General features: G+C 62.8%; 2 protein-coding genes across 7 annotated transcripts; one reads left to right on the top strand and one right to left on the bottom strand.

The window, feature by feature from the left end:
• Nucleotides 1-96: 96 nt before the first annotated feature.
• Nucleotides 97-2,551, top strand: PTPRCAP (protein tyrosine phosphatase receptor type C associated protein). Its single transcript, XM_032641005.1, has 2 exons — nucleotides 97-213; nucleotides 1,700-2,551. The coding sequence occupies exons 1-2, from the start codon at nucleotides 211-213 to the stop codon at nucleotides 2,312-2,314; spliced, it is 618 nt and encodes a 205-aa protein (XP_032496896.1). The 5' UTR covers nucleotides 97-210; the 3' UTR covers nucleotides 2,315-2,551.
• A 110-nt stretch (nucleotides 2,552-2,661) lies between these two features.
• On the bottom strand, nucleotides 2,662-17,879 carry RPS6KB2 (ribosomal protein S6 kinase B2). Of its 6 annotated transcripts, XM_032640067.1 has the most exons (23): nucleotides 17,825-17,879; nucleotides 17,351-17,390; nucleotides 15,758-16,031; nucleotides 14,130-14,956; nucleotides 13,723-13,897; nucleotides 13,552-13,637; nucleotides 12,627-12,858; nucleotides 12,264-12,544; nucleotides 10,628-11,578; nucleotides 7,742-7,956; nucleotides 7,525-7,645; nucleotides 7,109-7,177; nucleotides 6,422-6,569; nucleotides 5,303-5,360; nucleotides 5,086-5,186; nucleotides 4,917-5,007; nucleotides 4,742-4,832; nucleotides 4,517-4,624; nucleotides 3,910-3,972; nucleotides 3,688-3,765; nucleotides 3,497-3,604; nucleotides 3,285-3,397; nucleotides 2,662-3,085 (listed from the first exon to the last, which is right to left on the bottom strand). In XM_032640067.1, exons 2-23 carry the CDS (start codon nucleotides 17,351-17,353, stop codon nucleotides 2,893-2,895), a joined length of 4,386 nt encoding a protein of 1,461 aa, XP_032495958.1. In that variant the 5' UTR covers nucleotides 17,354-17,390; nucleotides 17,825-17,879; the 3' UTR covers nucleotides 2,662-2,892. The 6 variants fall into 6 exon arrangements, 4 of the variants coding, with proteins under 4 accessions (XP_032495958.1, XP_032495959.1, XP_032495960.1 ...); XM_032640068.1 differs by lacking the exons at nucleotides 17,351-17,390; nucleotides 17,825-17,879 and having other exon boundaries at nucleotides 14,130-14,617; nucleotides 14,867-14,956; nucleotides 15,758-16,019; XR_004351083.1 differs by lacking the exons at nucleotides 2,662-3,085; nucleotides 3,285-3,397; nucleotides 3,497-3,604 and having other exon boundaries at nucleotides 4,764-4,832.
• Nucleotides 17,880-18,669: the final 790 nt, after the last annotated feature.

The raw sequence follows: 18,669 nt of genomic DNA, 5'->3' as shown, positions 1-18,669 counted from the left end.
CAGGGTGGTTCTGAGAGGCCCCGGGGTCGGGGGTGGGGTGGGGTGGGGGAGCGACGAGGGTCCTGTTGCAGGGAGGGCTGAGCGGGATGTTGTGGGCAGGAAGCGGAAGCGCCGAGTTAACCCCAGGTGCGTCGAGAGCGCAAGCTCATTTCTCGCTCCACACGGCCAGGGCTGGAGGTGGGCGCCCGGCGCTGAGAGGCCAGCAGACCGATGGTGAGCCTGGAGCCTGCTGGGTCCTTGGGGTGGGGGCCACAGGAGGTCAGGGCTGGAATGTCTAGGCCCCAGGAGCTAAGGAAGGACCCCCCGCGGGCCCAGGGGCAGGAGCAGCCAGGCAGGGGACAGAGGCGAGACACCTGGCATGAGCCCAGGGCAGAAGCTGGGCCTTCCTCTCACCTCACATCAGACCTGGGCCTCCCTCAGATTCAGGGGGTGGCCCCCCAGTGCCCCACTCCATGCCCGAGCCCCCTTCAAGACCCCCAGGTGGACTCTCACCTGCTCTGCTCGGGAGCTGGGGCTCGGCACGGCCTCTACTCGCATCCCTGGAGCCTGGGCAGACAGTGTGGGGTGGGAGATGGCTTGCTCGCATCTCGGCACCCCTCCCCCCACGCACCCCCCCGACCTGCCTTGTTCCGACCGCAGGCTTCCTCTGGCAGCTGCACCCGCCTGCCCCAGCCCCTGGCCCTGCGAGGCCCGAGGCCCCAGGGACGGAGAGTTGAACGGAAATGCTGCAGCTAGGGCAGTCCCCATGGGGCAGTCCCTGTGGCTGGGAGGGAGGAAGAGGGGTCTCAGTGACCCCCATCCTGGGACCTGGCCAAATGGAGGCTACACAGTTGCCTCAGGCTCGGTCCCCCCATCCTGGGCCTCAGGAAGAGCCAGCTCCAACACCAGCCTTGCAGGTGCCTTCCTTCCCTTCCGTCCCCTCCTCCTGGGGGCAGAGTCTTTACAGATATTTCTTTTTTTTTTTTTTTATTAATTTACTTATTTCTGGCTGCTACTCTTCGTTGCGGTGCACGGGCTTCTCATTGCGGTGGCTTCTGTTGTTGCGGAGCACGGTTTCTAGGCACGTAGTTGTGGCACGCAGGCTCAGTAGTCGTGGCGCACAGGCTTAGCTGCTCCGCGGCATGTGGGATCTTCCCGGACCAGGGCTCGAACCCGTGTCCCCTGCATTGGCAGGCGGATTCTTAACCACTGCGCCACCAGGGAAGTCCCTACAGATATTTCTTGAGTGCCTACTCAGCGCTAGGAATTGTTTAGGTGCTTAAGCCAAAAAGAACCCCATCTTCCTGGGGGGAAGAGAAAAGAATAAGCATACTAAACGGGCAGTTATCTCCTGTGTCGGGGAGGGGGTAGGAGGGTAAAGCAGGGCTGGGCTGTGGGGATGAATGTCAGGGTACTAATCCAGGCCAGCTTAGGCTGCACTGAGGTGCCTTGAGCCAGGGTGAGCAGGGAGCCATGTGGCTCTCGGGGGGGATGGAGCATTCCAGACAGAGGGGACAGCCGGTGCACAGGCCCCAGGCAGGAGCTGGCTTACGTGGTGCAGTGGGAGAGAGGGAGGCCAGAGGCAGGAGGACGCATCGCTGGCGGACATCACAGAGCCAGGAGAGGCCTTACTGACAAGGGCTTTTCTGCTTGACTGTCCCCATCTTACCCAAGAGGCCACCAACCGCAGGCAATGAGCGCCTTCCTGTCTCCCCCCCAGGACCTGCGCTGCGTCCTAGGGCTCTGGACGCTGCTGTCCCTGCCAGGGGCCCTGGGCTCAGGCCGCGGCGCCGAGGACAGCCCGGGCTCCAGCTCCTCGGTCACCGTGGTCCTGCTGCTGCTGCTGCTTCTGCTGCTGGCCACTGGCCTGGCGCTGGCCTGGTGCCGCCTGAGCCGGGACTCGGGGGGCTACTACCACCCGGCCCGCCTGGGCGCCGCGCTGTGGGGCCACACTCGCCGCCTGCTCTGGGCCAGCCCGCCAGGCCGCTGGCTCCGGGCTGAGCTGGGGTCGCCAGAAGAGGACCCGGAGCGGCAGGAGGATGAGCGGGACGTGGAAGATGACTGCGACCTGGGTGGTGGCCAAGAGGAGCGTGAATCCCAGGAAGAGGGGCAGCGTGGAGAGGGGCCCAGCCCACAGCAGGCCCCGGAGCCGGCCGAGGAAGCCTATGACGATGACACCGAAGGGGGCCTGGGCCTCGGCTCCCAGGGGCCGGTGGGCTCCGGGGGCAGCGCCGAGGCCCTGCTGAGTGAGCTGCACGCCTTTGCTGGTAGCGCGGCCTGGGACGACAGCACTAGGGCGGCTGGGAGCCGGGGCCTCCATGTCACCGCACTGTAGGAGCCAGCCCTGGCGCCACATCCTGGCCACTGTGCCTCTGCTTCCTGAGCTGCCATGGCTGGACACAGCCTGCCCTGGGCGCATGTGACCCACACCCCCGCCTGGAGAGCCTCAGACAGTCACTCCCCGCCACGAGTTCTAGTCCCCAAGTCTGTGTATCCCTGGCCCCTCCAGGAAGGCCATCCGTCCCCAGGGGGCACTGGGCAGCCATCTGAAATAAAACCCCTCCGGCCCGCCGCTGTTCTGTGGTCCTGTCACGGCCCCTCCCATCCCTTAGCAGTGACTCCTCCCGGCACGACCCCACCCGCCCCTGCCCCAGAAGTCCAAAGGAGAAACCAGGTCAGTGCCATGATTGAACACTTTAATAATCCAAGGGCACAGCTCAACTGCGGGAGGCCAGGGGGGCAGCCCCCCTCGACCGGCAGCCGTAGTCTGCAGTCCTTCGTGTTCATGATTCAGGGGCACGGCCACCCCCAGCAGAGACACGCTCACGCACACTCGCTCCTGTACCCCTTGGCACAGCCCCAGGTCTCTGGAACTGGCCCGGGGTCCCACTGCCCTCATCTCTACCCACCCTCTTAGCGCCCGGGGCGCCCACGGCCTTTCTTGGACTTCTTGGTCCCTGAAGGGGGTCGGATGGGGAGGGGGGCAGTGCTCGAGGGCGGCGGTAGTGGCGGCGGCGGCAGCAAGAGAGGGGGTAGAGGGGGCTCCAGGGGCTCCGGTGGGCCGGGGCTGGGCCGGAATCCCTCAAAGGGCGAGAACTTCAGGGGGCTGCAGGGGAAACCGAGGCAGAGTCAGCATTTACTGGCACGGGCCCAGGATGCAGTCAAGTGCCCACCCAGGCGGCCCCTGCCATAGAAGTCCCCATGGTAGACGGAGAAACAGAGGCTGAGGCTGGTTCAGAGACGGCCAAGGCAGCCCTGGGGTTGACGGCAGAGCCAAAGCTAGAACGACCCCCGCCCCGCGGTACCTGATGGGGGTCCAGGGGCTGCCGTTGAGGCGCCTGGGGGAGCGCAGCTTGGGCTGGAGGGAGGAGCCCTCCTTGATGCTGTCCAGGACGGAGGGCGCCACGTACGTGAAGCCCTAGGGGGCAGAGGCGGGGCCAGGCAAAGCTCAGGGTCCACCGCTCCTTGGCCACACCCCTGCCCGAGTCCCTGTAACCCTCAGGCCCCCAGACCTCACCAGGAAGGCCTGGTTGGCGCTCTCACTGAGGGCCGTGTCGTCTGGACTGTCCACCGGCGTCTGCCTCGTGAAGTGGGAGTCAAACTGGCTCACATCCTCCTCCGACTGCTGTGGGCACCCCAGGGGGAGAGTCAGGGGTGTCCAGGACAGGAGCCTCCACCCGCCCCCAGGCCAGTGGGACCTCCACTCACCAGGGACGGCCGGAAAGGGGGGTCCACTCGGCGGGCCAAGAGGTCATCCCAGTTAACGTGCCGGAAGAAGGGGTGCCTCTGTGGGCAGAGTGCCCCCAAACGTGCCAACATTTCACGCTCCGTGGCTCCCTCAGAAACCCCCTCTGCTCTAGGGCCCTGCCCCCTGCACCCAGACACCCCTGGGGGCTCAGCCCTGTCCCCTCGTAATGGTCCCAGACCCACCTGCACATCAGCGGCGTCCCCGGGGCCACCCCCGATACGTTGGCTGGGATTCCGCTTCAGAAACTGCAGGACAAGGGCAGGGGGTGAGGGTCTCGGGCGGAGGTACCGATTGCTTCCGAGTGGCCCCAGGGGGTGGGGAAAGGTGAGAAAGGGGTCGTGGCTTGCGCTGGGGGCCCTGGAGTGTGGTCTCCACCTACTGACACCCTCAGGATTTCCAAGGTTTGGTCCCATGGCCCCTTCTCCACAAAGCCTTTGCTGGCACCACCCCAGGGCACATTCGTGGGGATCCAACTCACAATCTGGATGGGGTGCCTAGCCTCCCACTTTGATCCCCAGTGACCGACTTTTTGAGGAGAGCGGCTAGTGCGTGGTGCAGGCCTCGCTGAGTAGGACTCAGACTAGGGACCTGGCCAAGGTCGGCAGCTGGTCCGCGCCAGAGCTGACGTCTCACACCTCACAGCCAATGCTCCTCGTCCCAAAGGGACATCGTACAGGTGGGGGAAGGGGAGTGGGGAGCTCCAGCAACCCTGGCCCAGGGAGACTCAGGAGCCTATGCAGGGCCTGGGAGAAGAGACGGGGGCTGGACCAAGGGCAGGAGGGAGCCCACCTTTTTGACGAGGTCCCGGGCATCTGGGGTGAGGTAGGCGGGCAGCTCCAGCTTCCCTCTGATGATCTTATCCATGGTTTTCTTCCGGTTCTCTGCAGTGAAGGGTGGCTGGAGAAGGCAGAGGGTGAGAGGAGCCTTGCGGGCCTCCCACCGGGCCCGCCCCTGCCCCGGGAGGGGGCCCTCCTCCCGCCCCCATGCCCACCCTCCCGAGGAGGCCGGACTTGCCGATCCAGTGAGCATGTCGTACATCAGGGCCCCCAAGCTCCACCAGTCCACCGCCCGGTTGTGGCCACTGCGCACCAGAACCTCAGGGGCCCTGGGGGCCGGGTGGAACCGTCAGTCAGGCCGAGCCCTGCCCGGTTGTCCTCCCGACCCCTGGGCCCAGCCGGCTGCCGCTTACATGTACTCGATGGTGCCGCAGAAGGTGTGGGTGACGGCACCCTCGTGAATCGACTCCTTGCAGAGGCCGAAGTCCGTCAGTTTGATGTGGCCTGGGGAAGAATGTTAGGGCGGGTCGGTCAGGACCCCGGGCCACCCCGCGGGGCTCAGCCCTCCCCACACATGCGCACCCTGGCTGTTGAGCATGATGTTCTCAGGTTTGAGATCCCGGTAGATGATGCCTTGGGAGTGGAGATGGCCCAGGGCCAGTGTGATCTCTGACAGGTAGAAACTGCAGAGACAGGACAGGGTGAAGGCAACGGGGGGGGGGTGGGGGGGGTGGAGCCAGGCCCTGGTGGGGAGGGGTCCCTGGACCCCCTCAGGAGAGAGGCTGGAGGTAACACCCACCAGGCCGTGTCTTCCAGGAAGATGCCCTCTCGCTCCAGATGTGTGAAGAGCTCGCCGCCTGTGACACAAACATGTCAGCAGCTGTGTGCTGGGACCAAGCTCCTCTGCTCGCCGAGCCTTGGTTTCTTCTCGGGGAGAGTGGGGCTCGTAATTCCCGCCCTACCTGCCTCCCAGAGCTGCCGTGGGGACTCAATTCAATTCAGCAAACGTCTACCGACGCCTACTCGGTGCCTGGCCCTGTGCTGGGTGAAGCTGGGGACAGAGGTGAGGAGCCCCAGCCACTGCCCGCAGGACGCTCAGTCTACTGGGGAGACAGACACGCACACAGCTGCTCCAATGTGCCAGACTGAGGCAACGGCCCTGAGAGCCTACCAAAACCTTCACAGAGGAGACAGGAGGACACAGTTAACCCCAGCGTGAGGGGACAGAGAAAGTCCCTGGCAGCGGTGAGACTTAAAGGGGATGCAGAGATGGAGCACAGGAAATGAAGCTCCCAGGGCTCATCGGGACAGATGGGGTCAGTAGGAAAAGCAGGCCCGGATCGCTTCATGGCGAGCAGGGGACACCAGGCCAAGGAGGCCAGGCTTGATCCGGGCAGTTGCAGGGAGCCATGGAATTCTGAGTAGGAGTGTTGGGGGCAATCCCGTGCTCTGAGACGATGACCCTGGAAGTTGGTGGAGGAGACACTAGGAAGAGGGTGAGCTGGAGGCTTTGAGGCCAGTTAAGAAACAACTGTGACGCCTCCCCTCCGCCCAAGAGAGCAGAGAGGATAGAGGACACTGCAGAGAATGAACCGTCTGGATTGGGATCTGACTGGATGCAGGGCACACAGAAGGGGCGACCAGCACATGAAGGGCTACTGGAAATGGACAAAACAACCCTCTGGACATCTATACAAACTCCCACCATTCCCATCCACCCCCAACACCGGTGAGGGATACAAGAGGCACTGGACAGACGTTTGCTGAATGAATGAATGAATGAACGAACGGACAGAGGGATGGATGAGGTGGGGCCCCCCTGGCCATTCTACATACCACGTCTCTCCCAGCTCCCCCCAGAGCTCCCTGTGCTGGTTCCCTGGCCTTGCCCACACCCCAGATGGGCCCGCACTCATACCACTGAGGCACTCCAGGATGAGGTAGAGTTTGCCACCAGTCTGGAAGGCATAGGCCAGTTCCACAATGAAGGGGTGCTTCACTGACTCTAGAATGTTCCGCTCAGCCCGCGTGTGTGCCGTGTCCTTGGCGTTGCGCACAATTTTGGCCTGCAGAGGCAGGGATCAGTTAGAAGGTGGGCCCCCAGGACTCCCTCAGTCCCTCCAGCCATTACCCTTCAGCCATTCTCTATCACCCCATTGTATTTCTCCATAATTCTGCAGCTATCAGCAACCATCCTTTCCAGGGATTGGTTTATTCTAGTAGCACCGTGTTTCTCAACTTCCACATTCATGACATTTGGGGCAGATAATTCTTTGCCGTGGGGGGCTGTCTTTTGCATTGTAAGACCTTTAGCAGAATCCCTGGGCTCGACCCACTGGATGCCTGTGGCAGCCCCTCTCTAGTCGTGACTCAGAAATGTACATCGACACTGCCAACATTGCCAGACGTTGCCTGGGAGGCAATACTGCCCATGGTTGAGAATATACTGCGGAACAATGTAATTGCTACTGACAATAAACAAGCAAGTGCTCAAGATAGTGGCCATCTCCTCCACTACGTTCACTGCTGTCTCCCAAAGGCCACTGTAGTACATTGGGAATGGCAGCCACTGGGTGAGGATCTGTCGGCTGAACGAATGACTCACCTTCCTCAGGACTTTCATGGCATATATTCTGCCCACATTGGTGCCCTGCACCTTTCGCACCTGGAACACCTGCAGGGCAGGGGAGACAGGATCAACCTCCCTCTCCATATTCTATCTTCAAAAAGCCCTACCCTGAAGCTCTGGTACTGGGACCGAGAGGCCCACCCAGGAGTGGGGCGGTAAAGATTTCAAGTCCGATTCTAAGAGGATGTACAAGTCAAACTTTTTTTTCTTTTAACTTTTTGGCTGCGGGGCATGTGCGATCTTAGTTCCCCGACCAAGGATCGAATCCCTGCCCCCTGCATTGGAAGCACTGGACCGCCACAGAAGTCTCTATAAGTCTAATTTGTTTTGAGACCCTTTGGTGCAGCAAGACTAAGGCTGTGAGGCCAGTGAGGAAGGAGGAGGGCCGGTACCTTGCCATAGTTCCCCTTGCCCAGCACGCGCAGCAGCTCGAAGCAGTGGGGCCCGATGCGCTCAGGGCCCGGGTTCACACTGCTCTCAGTCAGCTCCACCTCTTCATAGTGTCCCACAGGCCTGTGGACACAAGAAGTTAACGGGCGCAAGCTCCAATGCTCCTCAGGTCCCCTTCCCCAGCCCATTCCCTCCTCCCCCAACACAACCCTCACTCACTCCAGGCCAGCCGCCCTCAACTCGGCAAGGGGACACACGTCCTGTGAGAAACCGAGGGGTAAGAGCCAAGGGAGGTGCCAGGCTCCCTCCCCCCAAGCTGGACTGCTTGGCCCAGGCGTGGAAAGGGTGACGAATGGGAGCTGGCAGGCGATGGGCCAGGACTGCGGAGGAGAGGCGAGGGCAGGAAAGGGAGACGCAGGGGAAGGGCTGGGGGCCTGCAAGACAGGTGGGGGTGAAGGTAGGGTCAGAACCTAATAGTGGCCGGGATCTTAGACAGACCGGGGTCTGCAGGAGAGGAGCCCACTCTGGGGGCGGGTGGCGGGGCGGGGGTCGCACGATTGATCCCACCGCCTGGATGATGGGATCGAGCCGGGATCGAGCTGCGCCCGGGCGGACCACTCACCGCGGGGCTGAACTCTGGCTCGCCCTCGCCCTCGCTGCCTTCCTCCGTCTCCAGGTCCAGGTCAAACACCGCCGCCATGCCTGCGCCGGCCCCGCGGGCTCCCAGGCGCTTACCTAGCAGCGCTATGACTGACAGACCGGCCCGGGTCTTACGTCATCACTCCGCGACTGCGGTCTCGCGCGCCGATGACGCAAGAGACTGCCCCTCCCGCGAGCTGGCGGCGAGAAAAGTTGGCGTCCGTCACAAGGCATCTCGGGAATGGTAGTTCCTGAGTGCCGGGGTGCTAAGCCCCACGAACCTTCTTCCGCGGGCCCCTCAGTCTTCCCAGCACAGCTTCCTCCGGGGTGGCACAGGACAAGGGCCTCCTGGAAGCCGATCATTTTGGTTCTGGGGCGACTTTGACTTTGGACGGGGCAGAGTCGAAGTGCATGCAGGTGTGAGTGTAAATGCAATTCCCAGCCCTGTTGGAGCCCTACGCTGCCAGGTTGTCTGGGTGGTAGAGAGAGGCGGGTCGAGTATATATCTCTGTTCGCCTCTGTAAGGGAGCCGGCTGCTGCATCACGGTCTCTAACGTGCCTCCCGCTCGAGGACCCTCAAGTCAGCGTCTACTGCTCCGTGCTCAGCTCACTGCTGGGCTTTGTTGCCAGATTCCTGCCGGAAAGGGTTTGGGTCTCACTGATCCACCCGTAATTATGGGCTTGTGCTGTGCGTCAGACACACGAACTTGTGTTTGGTGACACTACAATAATGAAAACACCAAACCTAGTCCGTGAGTTTAGATTTGGGGATGGATTCTTGTTGGATGGGACTCTGGGAGTGTGAACTGGGCCAGACCAGGCCTTGGATGAGTTCTGATTTTTGGAAGCTGTCTGGGTGTGCATTCCAGTTGGACAGGGGAGGCTAGATATGAGCTCAAATGGACAGAATTCAGGGTCTCCAGGCTGGAGGAGGGTTATCTGGTTGGGTGTGGCCCTCGTTGTAATTCCTCCCTCGGGTTTGGGTCCTGGTGTAGGTGCCCCTGGCAGGCTCCTCGCCAAAGGTCAACCCAGAGGCCTGGTCAATGTGGCAGTTTATCCTTAGCTCTAGACGCTACAGGTATCCCGTAACTACCTCTCCCTCCCCCTTCCCCATCCCCTGTCTACCTGAGCTTGAGAAGTGTTGGCCAAGTCGCAAGAACCTATCCCAGACTCTGGACGTTTCACTAGTCCATAAGCCTTTATTTGGAGAGGGACGCTTATGGAGCTGTCCACAGCCCCTGTGCAGCACAGAGGCAGAGTTCTTAAAGCAGCCTCCCCTGAATGAGGAAGGGAGTGTAGAGTCTCCTCTGCCAATGCTGGTTAGGTGTGCCTGAGGCCAAAGCACCAAAGCTTGGTGGATAAGGTGCATAGTGCACGGGAGGGGTGTTCACATGTCTCAGGGCCACATATAGGAGGTGAGTGGGGCCTGGAAGCTGAGTGGGCAGGTACAACTTAGTAAAAGCAGAAACCTGGACCTTGCATCTTGTCCCTCGACTCTTCATCCACTGTGGTATGACATCGAGGCAGTGGCTTTTCCTCTCTGAGCCTGTTTCCTTTTCTGTAGAATGGGGCAATAGTGTCTGCCTGGAGGGGAGATGGTTATTACTGACCCCAAGTCACCTGCTTCTACTGCTCAGGCCAAATGAGGCAGGTGGGGCACTGCCAAACATTGTCAGCAGGCTCCAGAACTATCTAGAATTTGTTAAATGAGGGGGTGAGAGTAGGAGGACGAGGGGTTTAGTCTCAGATTTTCTTGGGATTTGTCCAAAGCCAGAGGCCAGGTTCTCTCCTGTAGGCAGCAGGAAGAGACAGACCTGGAGGGGTGGGAAGGATGCGCTGGGTTTGGGCCCACTCGAACTAACCTGGGGGCAGGGTGTGTGTGTGTGTCTGTGTGTGTGTGCAGCTGTTGTTGCTTCTCCATGACTAGAGTCCTGGGAAGCTATGGGCTGGACTGGGGCCTTCGGGAGGACAAGCAGCCCACCAGCTACTTCTTTTGTGGCCCCTCAAGTCCAGGAGGCTGTGGTGTCAAAATAGCCCTGCCGCTCTGGAACAGACCTGGGGCCTTGGAGGGGACCAGACCTCTCCAACGGTTGGGGCAGGGCCATGGGAAGAGAAGCAGGGAGAGCACCAGGGAGCAGAGGGCACCACCGCATCCCCTCCAGCACTTGGCCCCGCCCTCTGGCCCCAGCACTATTTGAAGTGGGACAAGAAGTAGGCAACGGGATAGTGGGGCCCATCGATGCCCAGGCCCTGGCAGAGGCCCAACAGGCGGAGACGGGCCTCGGCCGGGCTGGGCCCAGCACAGGCCACACTGCAGTAGGGCTCCTCGTATTCTCCAGGCACAAGGGTCTCCTCCAGCAGATTGAGACGCAGCAGGCCCTGGTCGTGAAGAGCCTGCAGGGTCTCGCGGCTGGCGGTGGAACGCAGCACCTGCAAGTGCTGGGACACCAGGCACATGACACCCACCAGGTGGCCACGGGCGCGTGGGTGGGCAGGCAAGGCAGGCCGCAGGCCGCAGGCCACCATAGCAGCAGCAAGCAGCAGGTCCACACCATAAAGCTCCAGGATCCAGTCTCGCAGGTAGAAGCCACCCATGCGGGGGTTGATCTCGATGAGCCGCGGCCCAGCCCTAGTCAGCTTGAGCTCCACGTTGAAGACCCCATCCAGCAGCCCGCAGCCCAGGCAACAGCGGAAGGCTGCCTGCACCAGCTGCGCCTCCTGCTCCGGTGCCAGCCCAGTGGGCATGCAGGCCGCTGTCTCAGTGAAGCCAGGCAGCCGTGTGGGGCCATTGTCGGAGACGAAGGCAGCCAGCAGTCTCCCCCCAAACAACACCAGATCCACATCGTGCTCGGTGCCCTCGATGAACTCCATCAGCAGCATGGCATTGCCCCAGCCTAGACCGATGCCGGGGTGGTCGGCCTCGCCCTGCAGGTCTCGGGTGATCCGGGAAAAGTGCTCATGGCACTGCGACGCGTCCTCCACCAGCCGTACACCCACTGCACCCGCCCCAAACTCCAGCTTCATGACACCTGGCAGGGGCACCTGGCGGACAGCCCTGTCCACGTCGGCCTCGCTCTCCAGTGGGCAGCAGGGCACAGCATAGAGGGAGGGTGCGGGCCAGGGTGGGCCATGGTGGCACAACAAGTGCAGCTGGGTGCGGCTCTTCTGCTTAGCCAGGTGCATGGCGGCTGGCGGGTTGCAGGGCAGACCCAGCTCCTGGCAGAGCAAGGCCGTGAGCACCAGGCAGTCATCCCAGTAGGAAAAGCAGCCGTCTAGCTGCAGACCGCGTGCCCGCACCAGCTCCGCCAGCACCCGTGCGTTCTCCTCATCCCTCTGGTGCTCTGTTATATCGAAGTGGATGAAGGTCTGCACCAGCTGGGACGCAAAGTGGTTGGGGTCTGAGTCCACCAGGTGCAGCTGCAGAAACCACAGGGCGGCAACACACCGAGATCAGCTTGTGCTGGGCGCTGGGCAATAGGATGGGGCCTAGAACATGGTCCTGGCCCTCAGGGGAGACAGCTTCACCAGTGCTACGCGCTCAAAACATATTTGTTGATGATTGAGTAGAAGGTACAGAGGTGGGACACCTAATCCAGCCAAGAGGGTAGGGAAGGCAACCTAGAGGAGGCAGTGCTTAACCTGGGAGCTCACTAAGGTTTAGCCAGAGGAAAGATGGCTGCAGGAGGAGGGGCGGGTGTCATCTAGATGGGAGGGGTGGCAGAGAGGGCTGGCGGAATCTTTCCCACTGGCAGGCTCAGTCTGGCCAGGGTTTGTAGGGAACCACCAGGGTTCGTAGGGAAACCACCAGGGTTCGTAGGGAAACCACCAGGGTTAGGGCTTGGGACTGCTGGTCTGGTGTCCCGAGTGGCCTTTTACTCCTAGCAGGGACAAAATTCAACTAGGGGCGGGAAAAAGTTGAGACTCCTAACCTGGACGGGGCGACAGGCCCCGCCCCTACGCTTGGGCTCCAGGCCCCCGGCTAGATCGCCCCGCGCAGGCCCCGCCCCAAGGCCAACACCGCCCCTGGCCCCGCCCCGGGCCCTGCCTCCACCACTCAGACCAGAACTTTGAGCCCCGCCCCGCCCCGCCCCGCCCCGCCCACCTTGAGCCCGTAGTCGAGCGCCGCCTCCCACACGAACTTCTTGCTGAAACCGCCCGCGCCGAGCAGCAGCAGCTGTTTTCCCTCCATGAGGCAGCGCGCCGAGCGCCGCAGCATCGTCTCCACCAGCGGCGCGGCCGCCGCCTCCTCGGCCGCCAGCCCCGGGCGCGGCGCGGCCCACAGCCCTTCGAGAGCGCCGCACGCCTCCAGACACAGGCCTCCGTTCAGCTCCAGGGCCACGGGGGTCAGCGCGCGGCCGGCCACCGTCAGGGCGAAGTCCACCCCTGGGCCGGGCAGGGGGCGCGGGCTCAGTGCGGGCCTCGGGTCCCTCTCCTCCCGTCCCCGTCCCGGGCGGCCTGCACTCACCAAGGAAGTCAGTGCGGACCTGGCGCCCGCCGCGCTGCTCAGCGCTCAGGCCGGCCTCCAGGGTCAGCACGGCGGCTAGCGCGGCCTCGGCCGCCGCCTTGACGCGCTGCCGCACGACTGCCACCTGCGAAGCCTCACCCAGGCCGCACTGGGCCAGCGCCGCCTCCAGCGTCCGTGGCAAGGAGCTCTGGTGCCGCAGAGGCCGGTCCCCACGGCCCACGCTGCACACCACCTGGGCAAGGTGCGGCTCAGGGGGCTGGTCCAGGAGGAGTCCGCCCGGGACTGTCCCCGGCCCCAGCACACCTTCCCCTATGCCACGATCCAGGCCACAGCCCTCACTGGACATTCAAGTCCTGTCCTCCAATGTGACTTACACTGCCCGTCTGGTCCCCCTGGGGGGACTCTACCCAGGCTTCCAGGCCCAGCTGGGGCCTCTGCTCCCTAAGGGCTCTAAGCATGCTTGTTCCTAGTGCCTACAGCCCTGGGGGCCTGTCCCACCCTGGTGGGCTTAGCCCTAGAGCTCCCTGAGGGCAAGGTTGAGTCTCTCCCTCTCAGCTTGGCCCAGAGCTGTGTACCTAGGAGGGTCCCTAAGCCTCTCTCCTAAAGGGCTCCAGGCCCTGGAGGTTTGTCAGGGACCCTGGGTCAGCCTCTTCTGTAGGGAAGAGCTCTCTGGGAAGAGGTTTCAGCCCTGGGCCCTGGTACCCAGCATGGGATACCAAGTAGGGCTCCGGATGTGGGAGGAGCACAGGAAGGGTTGGAGAGGAGGGAAAGTGTCAGATGAAGTCCTCCCAGAGGCAACCAAAATCCTCCACCGCCCCCCCCCCCAAGATTTTGTCCTCTCTCTGCCCAGAAGCCGTCATCAGCTCAGTGGAACTGGGCTGGGGTGTGGCAGCAGGGGCATGACCTGGACCTGAGCCATGCTCACCTTGCTCAGCAGGGGCCTGTCACCCTGTGTCCGACAGACCACAGCACAGATACGCAGAGCCAGCTCAGGGCCAGGCAGGGGGCTGCCTGGGGGAAGACGGTGAGGCCTGAGCACAGAGCAGCCAGGAGGCCGAGCCATGCTCTCCCTCTGGCTGGCACAGGTGGCTCTCACCTGGGAAGGGCAGCTGGGCAGGTGGGCATACAGCCTCCACCAGGACACTCTCCTCCTCCTCTAGTTTCTCCAGCAATGCCAGCACTGTGTCCACCACTGGGCCCAGCTCAGCTCGGGGATACAGACGCATTGCCTGCCGCCCCCTCCAGCGCCAGCCACTGGGCTTCGTGGCTACCTGCAACAGGCAGGGGAAGGGGGCCTCCTCAACCACCCCACGTACATGCAGGGTGGGACGCTCATACCACAGAAGCTAATGAGTAAACTGAGGTAAGAAGGCAGGGGATTACCACAGAGATGGGGCAGTGGTAGGGCTCAAAGTTGGGGACCGCTTCCCAGCAGGACCCGGTAACCCTCCACGGGTCCCCTCCTGCTGGCCTCTGCACAATCTCGGGGGCAGAGCCTGTTACCTGCAGGGCATCACCCAGGGCCTCAGAGTGCAGAAAAGCCCCTACTTCCTCCTTCACCAGTGTCTCTTGGCCCTCTTTGCCATTCAGCTCCACCAGCCGTAGTCCCGGGCTGGCATCCCCTCCCCTCAGCAGTGCCGGCGGCTTGTAGGTGAAAGCCAGGGTAGCTGGTACAGCCACGTCACCCTGCCGAGCTAGCAATCGCCTCGTCAGCAGCCGGTCCTCCAGCAGCCGGGCCAGCTCGGCTGAGGCTCCTGTGGGGCAGGTCAGGTCGCGAGCGAGCTCAGCTGCCTCTCGACCCCGGCCAGGCCCCAGCCCCAGGCCCGCCAGGAAGTAGGTGGCACGGCGAGGGGGGACAAAATCGTCCAGGAATGTCAGGCCCCCCGGGTGGAAGCTCACGGCCTTGGAGACCAGCAGGGCTGCCTCGCCCGGCTGCCCTGGTGCTGGCACCTTTGTCAGCCAAGCAGGGGACAGGCAAAGGAGCATGTTTCCTGTGGGCAGAGGGAGGAGGGTTGCTGACCAGGGAAGGCTTAATGCCCCCATGCCCTCCACCTCCAGCCTGGGCCCCTGGGTAGTCGGGGGCAGCTGCTCCCAGAACCCACCCCCACTCGGAGTAGGGCAGCTGGGCCGGTGGAATGCAGGCAGTTGCCAGGGTTGGCGGGTATTTTGGGATGTGGCCGGGCCAGGGCAGGGCTGCCCTTTCTGCAGGAGGGGGTGGGGGAACTTGGGCACACACTCACCCGGGCTCTGGACCCCACCCTCCAGCAGCAGAGACAGAAAGGTGCTGGGGGATCCCAGAATGCACAAGGTCACCTCCGCCCCAGGACAGCCTTGAGGAAGAGAACGTTGCCAAGCTCACCAGGGGCTCCCCTTGCTCTCTTTCCGCCCACCTTTCCCCACCCCCATAGCCCTGCCCTCACCCTTGGACCCCCAGGTCCTCCCGGGGTATCGGACGAGAAAAGTAAAGGGGACAGAGGAAGCTGGAGAGCTAAGGGGAAGCTGCCTGCCCGCCTAGCCCTCTGAGACTAGCTCCCTCCCTCTGCAGCTGGCCCAGAAGGCACTGGAGGCTGGGTGACTGGAGACGTGGGTTCTAGCCTGAGCTCTGCCACTGACTTTCTGTGTGACCCTTGGTCCCTGTGCGGTGGGGGGAGGAGTCTCTGCACCTCACTTTCCCAGTCTGTACAATGGGGCCCAGTCTGTGATGTTCACGCACTCTAGCTGTAAGCCCTCTGTCCACACAAAATCTTTTGTGGCTGCCTGATACATAAAACAGATAAAGCAGAGGAGGAGTCCTGGGTCCCAGCTGCTAGCTGCCTCCACAGCAGCTGCCAAGACACTTCTGTAGAAGCTCTGGCTCCACAGAACATGGATTGCAAATCCCAGGGCTGGATTTTCTGGGGGTGGGAGGGAAGCCGTGGTCTCTGACTTTACTGGTGCTAGATGCCCTTTGAAATGCCTGCCTTCCAGAGGTTGACTGGCCTTGTCTCCCTGGCTTCAGACCAAGCCAGAGCCTAGGGGAAGGGGCCAACCTTGACAGGGATGGGAAGCAGGCTGGGCTGAGGGTGCCTCCCTCCTCCTAGGGGTGCCCCCTCCCCCCCAGGGGTGCCCCCCTCCATGGAGCCCTCAGGCACCTGTGCGGGGCACCTGGCTGCGGTCTTGGGTCTCCGGAAGGCCAGCTTGCTGCAGACAGCTCTGCAGGAGACTGTAGTAGTAGACAGTCCAGGCCCGGGCCTCCGCCCCCTCGGGGGAGCCCTTGCAGTCCAGGGCCACGTCATGGCGCCAGGAACCATGGAAGCAGCCTGGGGGTGGCAGGCCAGAGCCCCCACCCCATGGGCCCTCCTCTTCTTCCAGGTCCTTGGAGCCCAGGGGGGAGTCACACTCGGGACCCAGCGGATCCAGGGACAGCTGAGGGAGGCAGAAGTGGTGGGTCTTGGGCAAGGTGGGCAAGGGGCATATTAAGTCACCCAAGGGTGTAAGTCCCCCACTCTCCTAACCTTGGGCAGACACTGTCCTAGGAACAAAAGAGGTTGGGTTGGGTTGGGGGATGAAGGCCTGTCACCAGGAACATGTAAGTGGGAGTGCTTTGTAAACTGTATGTGCAGTGCCCCAGCGGGTGGGAGCAGAAAGCAATGCACTGCTGGCTGGATCACTGCCCCCTCATCCCACGCCCAGGTCTGCCCCAGCTTGGTTCAGAGGGGCAGAGGTTTTTTGCCGGTTTTGTTTATCGAGGCAGCCCTGGGACCTAAAACAGCCCTGGCACGCTGTAGCTGCTCAATGTTTGATGACTGAAGAATAAGTGAACGAATGAACCAAGCAATCTCTCTTGGGCTGCTCTCTTTTCTCTGGCCTCAGTGACCCAGGTACCACCGTGGAGTTCTGCTGAGACCTAAATATGTGGGTGAAGCTGGTCCACGGTCATCTCCAAGTAGCTGGAGAATCTACCATACGCCCAGTCCTGGGCCAGGCATCAGTAAGGAAGAAGCTGGTGCCCTTCTTTTCAGATGTTCTGAGTCATGGAAATGCTCACTTTAGATGAAATCTTACACCCTGCCCCTCTCTGAGGCTGGCTGACTCCCAAATGAGGCTGCTCAGAAGCTCACTGTGAACACACATGCAGACACAGGTAGGCCTGTCCTCCGGGGGACAGGCTGGGCCTCCTTGGACAAGTCGTGAGGTTTCTTTGGGACTTGTGAGTGCCTGGTGCCTGCCCTGTCCCCCCCCCCGGGGTACTGATGAGGCTCGGACCTAGAGAATCACCATGGTCATTGCGAGACAGCATACTGCAGGCAGCCGGGAGGGCAGAGGTCTGGGCCTCAGACCTGGCCTGGAATCTCGGTTCGCCGGTGCCAACTTCTGAGGCTTGGTGCCCTTTCTTAGGAGCTGAGTCCCCTAAGAGCCCAGAATGGGTTCACTGCTATGTTCCCAAACTTAGAATGGGGCAGGGCGCATGGTAATAATAAGTTGCAGGTTGAATGAATGCCAAAGGGGACCAAGAGTGCCCGCCTCCCAGAGCTGATGGGGGAGAGAGGCAGTGCCTGGCACACAGCAGCTGCTTGTCCCATGGCACACAGAGTGGGCGGTCAAGGGGTGTGTGCGCAGCTGGTCACGGGTCTGTCCGCACAGGCAGCCCCAGGGCTAGGCTTCTACGCGCCGATGCCGCCCTCCGGGCCCTCCCTCTGATTAGGGTCTTGGGCTTTGGTGGGGAGGGACCAGAGGAGACTCACCATCTCAGAGGTGGAGAGGCTGAGAGACTGATGGAAGAGACTGACAGAGAGAGACAGAGGAGGGAGTCAGGGCGGTCGGATCTCTACTGCAGAGCCCAGCCCCTAAGACTCTGGGTCAGAGAGGTGGCCGCGACCGCGCGCGGCTCTCCTGTCCCAGCCAGGAGGTGTCCAAGGCTGCCCCACCCCCACCCCAAGGAAGCAGAGGGATTGCTGACGCCCGGACCCCATAGGGCCCGCACCCCAAGCTCACACATCCCAAGCTGCGCGGGGCAGGGCCGGGGGTCCTGGCGCTCAGCCCTTCCAGCGGGGGGCGCGCCGGGTCCCCGCGCGTGTGTGCGCACGTCTGGGAGGGGTGTGCAGGCGGTGTCGCGGGTCCCGCTGGGGGGCGCGGGCGCTCAAGGTCCCGTCCCCGCGGCCCCTGCCCCGCAGCCCCCTCCCTGGCTCTCCCCGGGGCGCGGGCAGCAGCCGGGGTACCTGGCGGGCGGCAGCGGCTCGGCGGGGCTCTGCCGGGCTCGGCGGGCGGCGCGGACCCGGCGGGACTCGGCGGCGGCGGCGGCACAGCGTCCGGCCGAGGCGGCGCCGCTTTATATAGAAGCGCCCGGGGCATGCCCAGTGCCAGGCGCGGGGCGGCGCGGGGCGAAGTGGCCCGGCCCCACCGTCCTCCAGCCGGGGGACCCGGCAAAACCTCCGCCACCCATCCTGAACCTGGGGTCCTGGGGGTGGGCGGGCCCAACCCTGCCAGAGGCAAGGCGCCGGGGGGGGGGGGGGGGGGGGGGGCAGGGAGAGACAAACAGAGACAAGCCGAGGGACAGACAGGAGACCTTCGGAGACAGTAAGTCGAACAGTGGGCCAGGTTCTAACGGATAGCGATCGTCAGAAAGGGTCACAGACTAAGGGGCCGCGGTAAAGAAAAGACAGAGGACAGAGGGGGATAAATAGAGAGAGACCCATAATGGAAGAGAGATGGAAAGAGAATAGAGGGGGAGGGGAAAGCTGGAGCCGGCAGAGACTGGTACCAGGGCTTGCCCTCAGGGCTGGGGTGGCCAGGAGAGCGGCTGGAGCACACAGTCCGGAGCCCTAACCTTGGATGGAGTCCTGAGCTCCCCAGCACCCGGGGCCGCAGCTGTCTGCCAAGGAGCACTGTGCCGTACGGCAGCAAGCACTCCCAGAAAGACCTTCTTGAACAGGGGTCCCTGTACATCTGCGGGGTCCCCTCCTCATCTCTCCCAGCCCCTCCAGAGTAGTGGCCACTAGGTAAGACGCCCCCCACAAGGGCAGTCCCAGTTCCCTGGGATACCCTCTGCCCTGCTGGGGGCCAA

This window comes from Phocoena sinus, chromosome 8, assembly GCF_008692025.1.
Source record: "Phocoena sinus isolate mPhoSin1 chromosome 8, mPhoSin1.pri, whole genome shotgun sequence".
Taxonomy (NCBI): domain Eukaryota; kingdom Metazoa; phylum Chordata; class Mammalia; order Artiodactyla; family Phocoenidae; genus Phocoena; species Phocoena sinus.
This window is presented reverse-complemented; position numbering and strand designations above follow the sequence as displayed.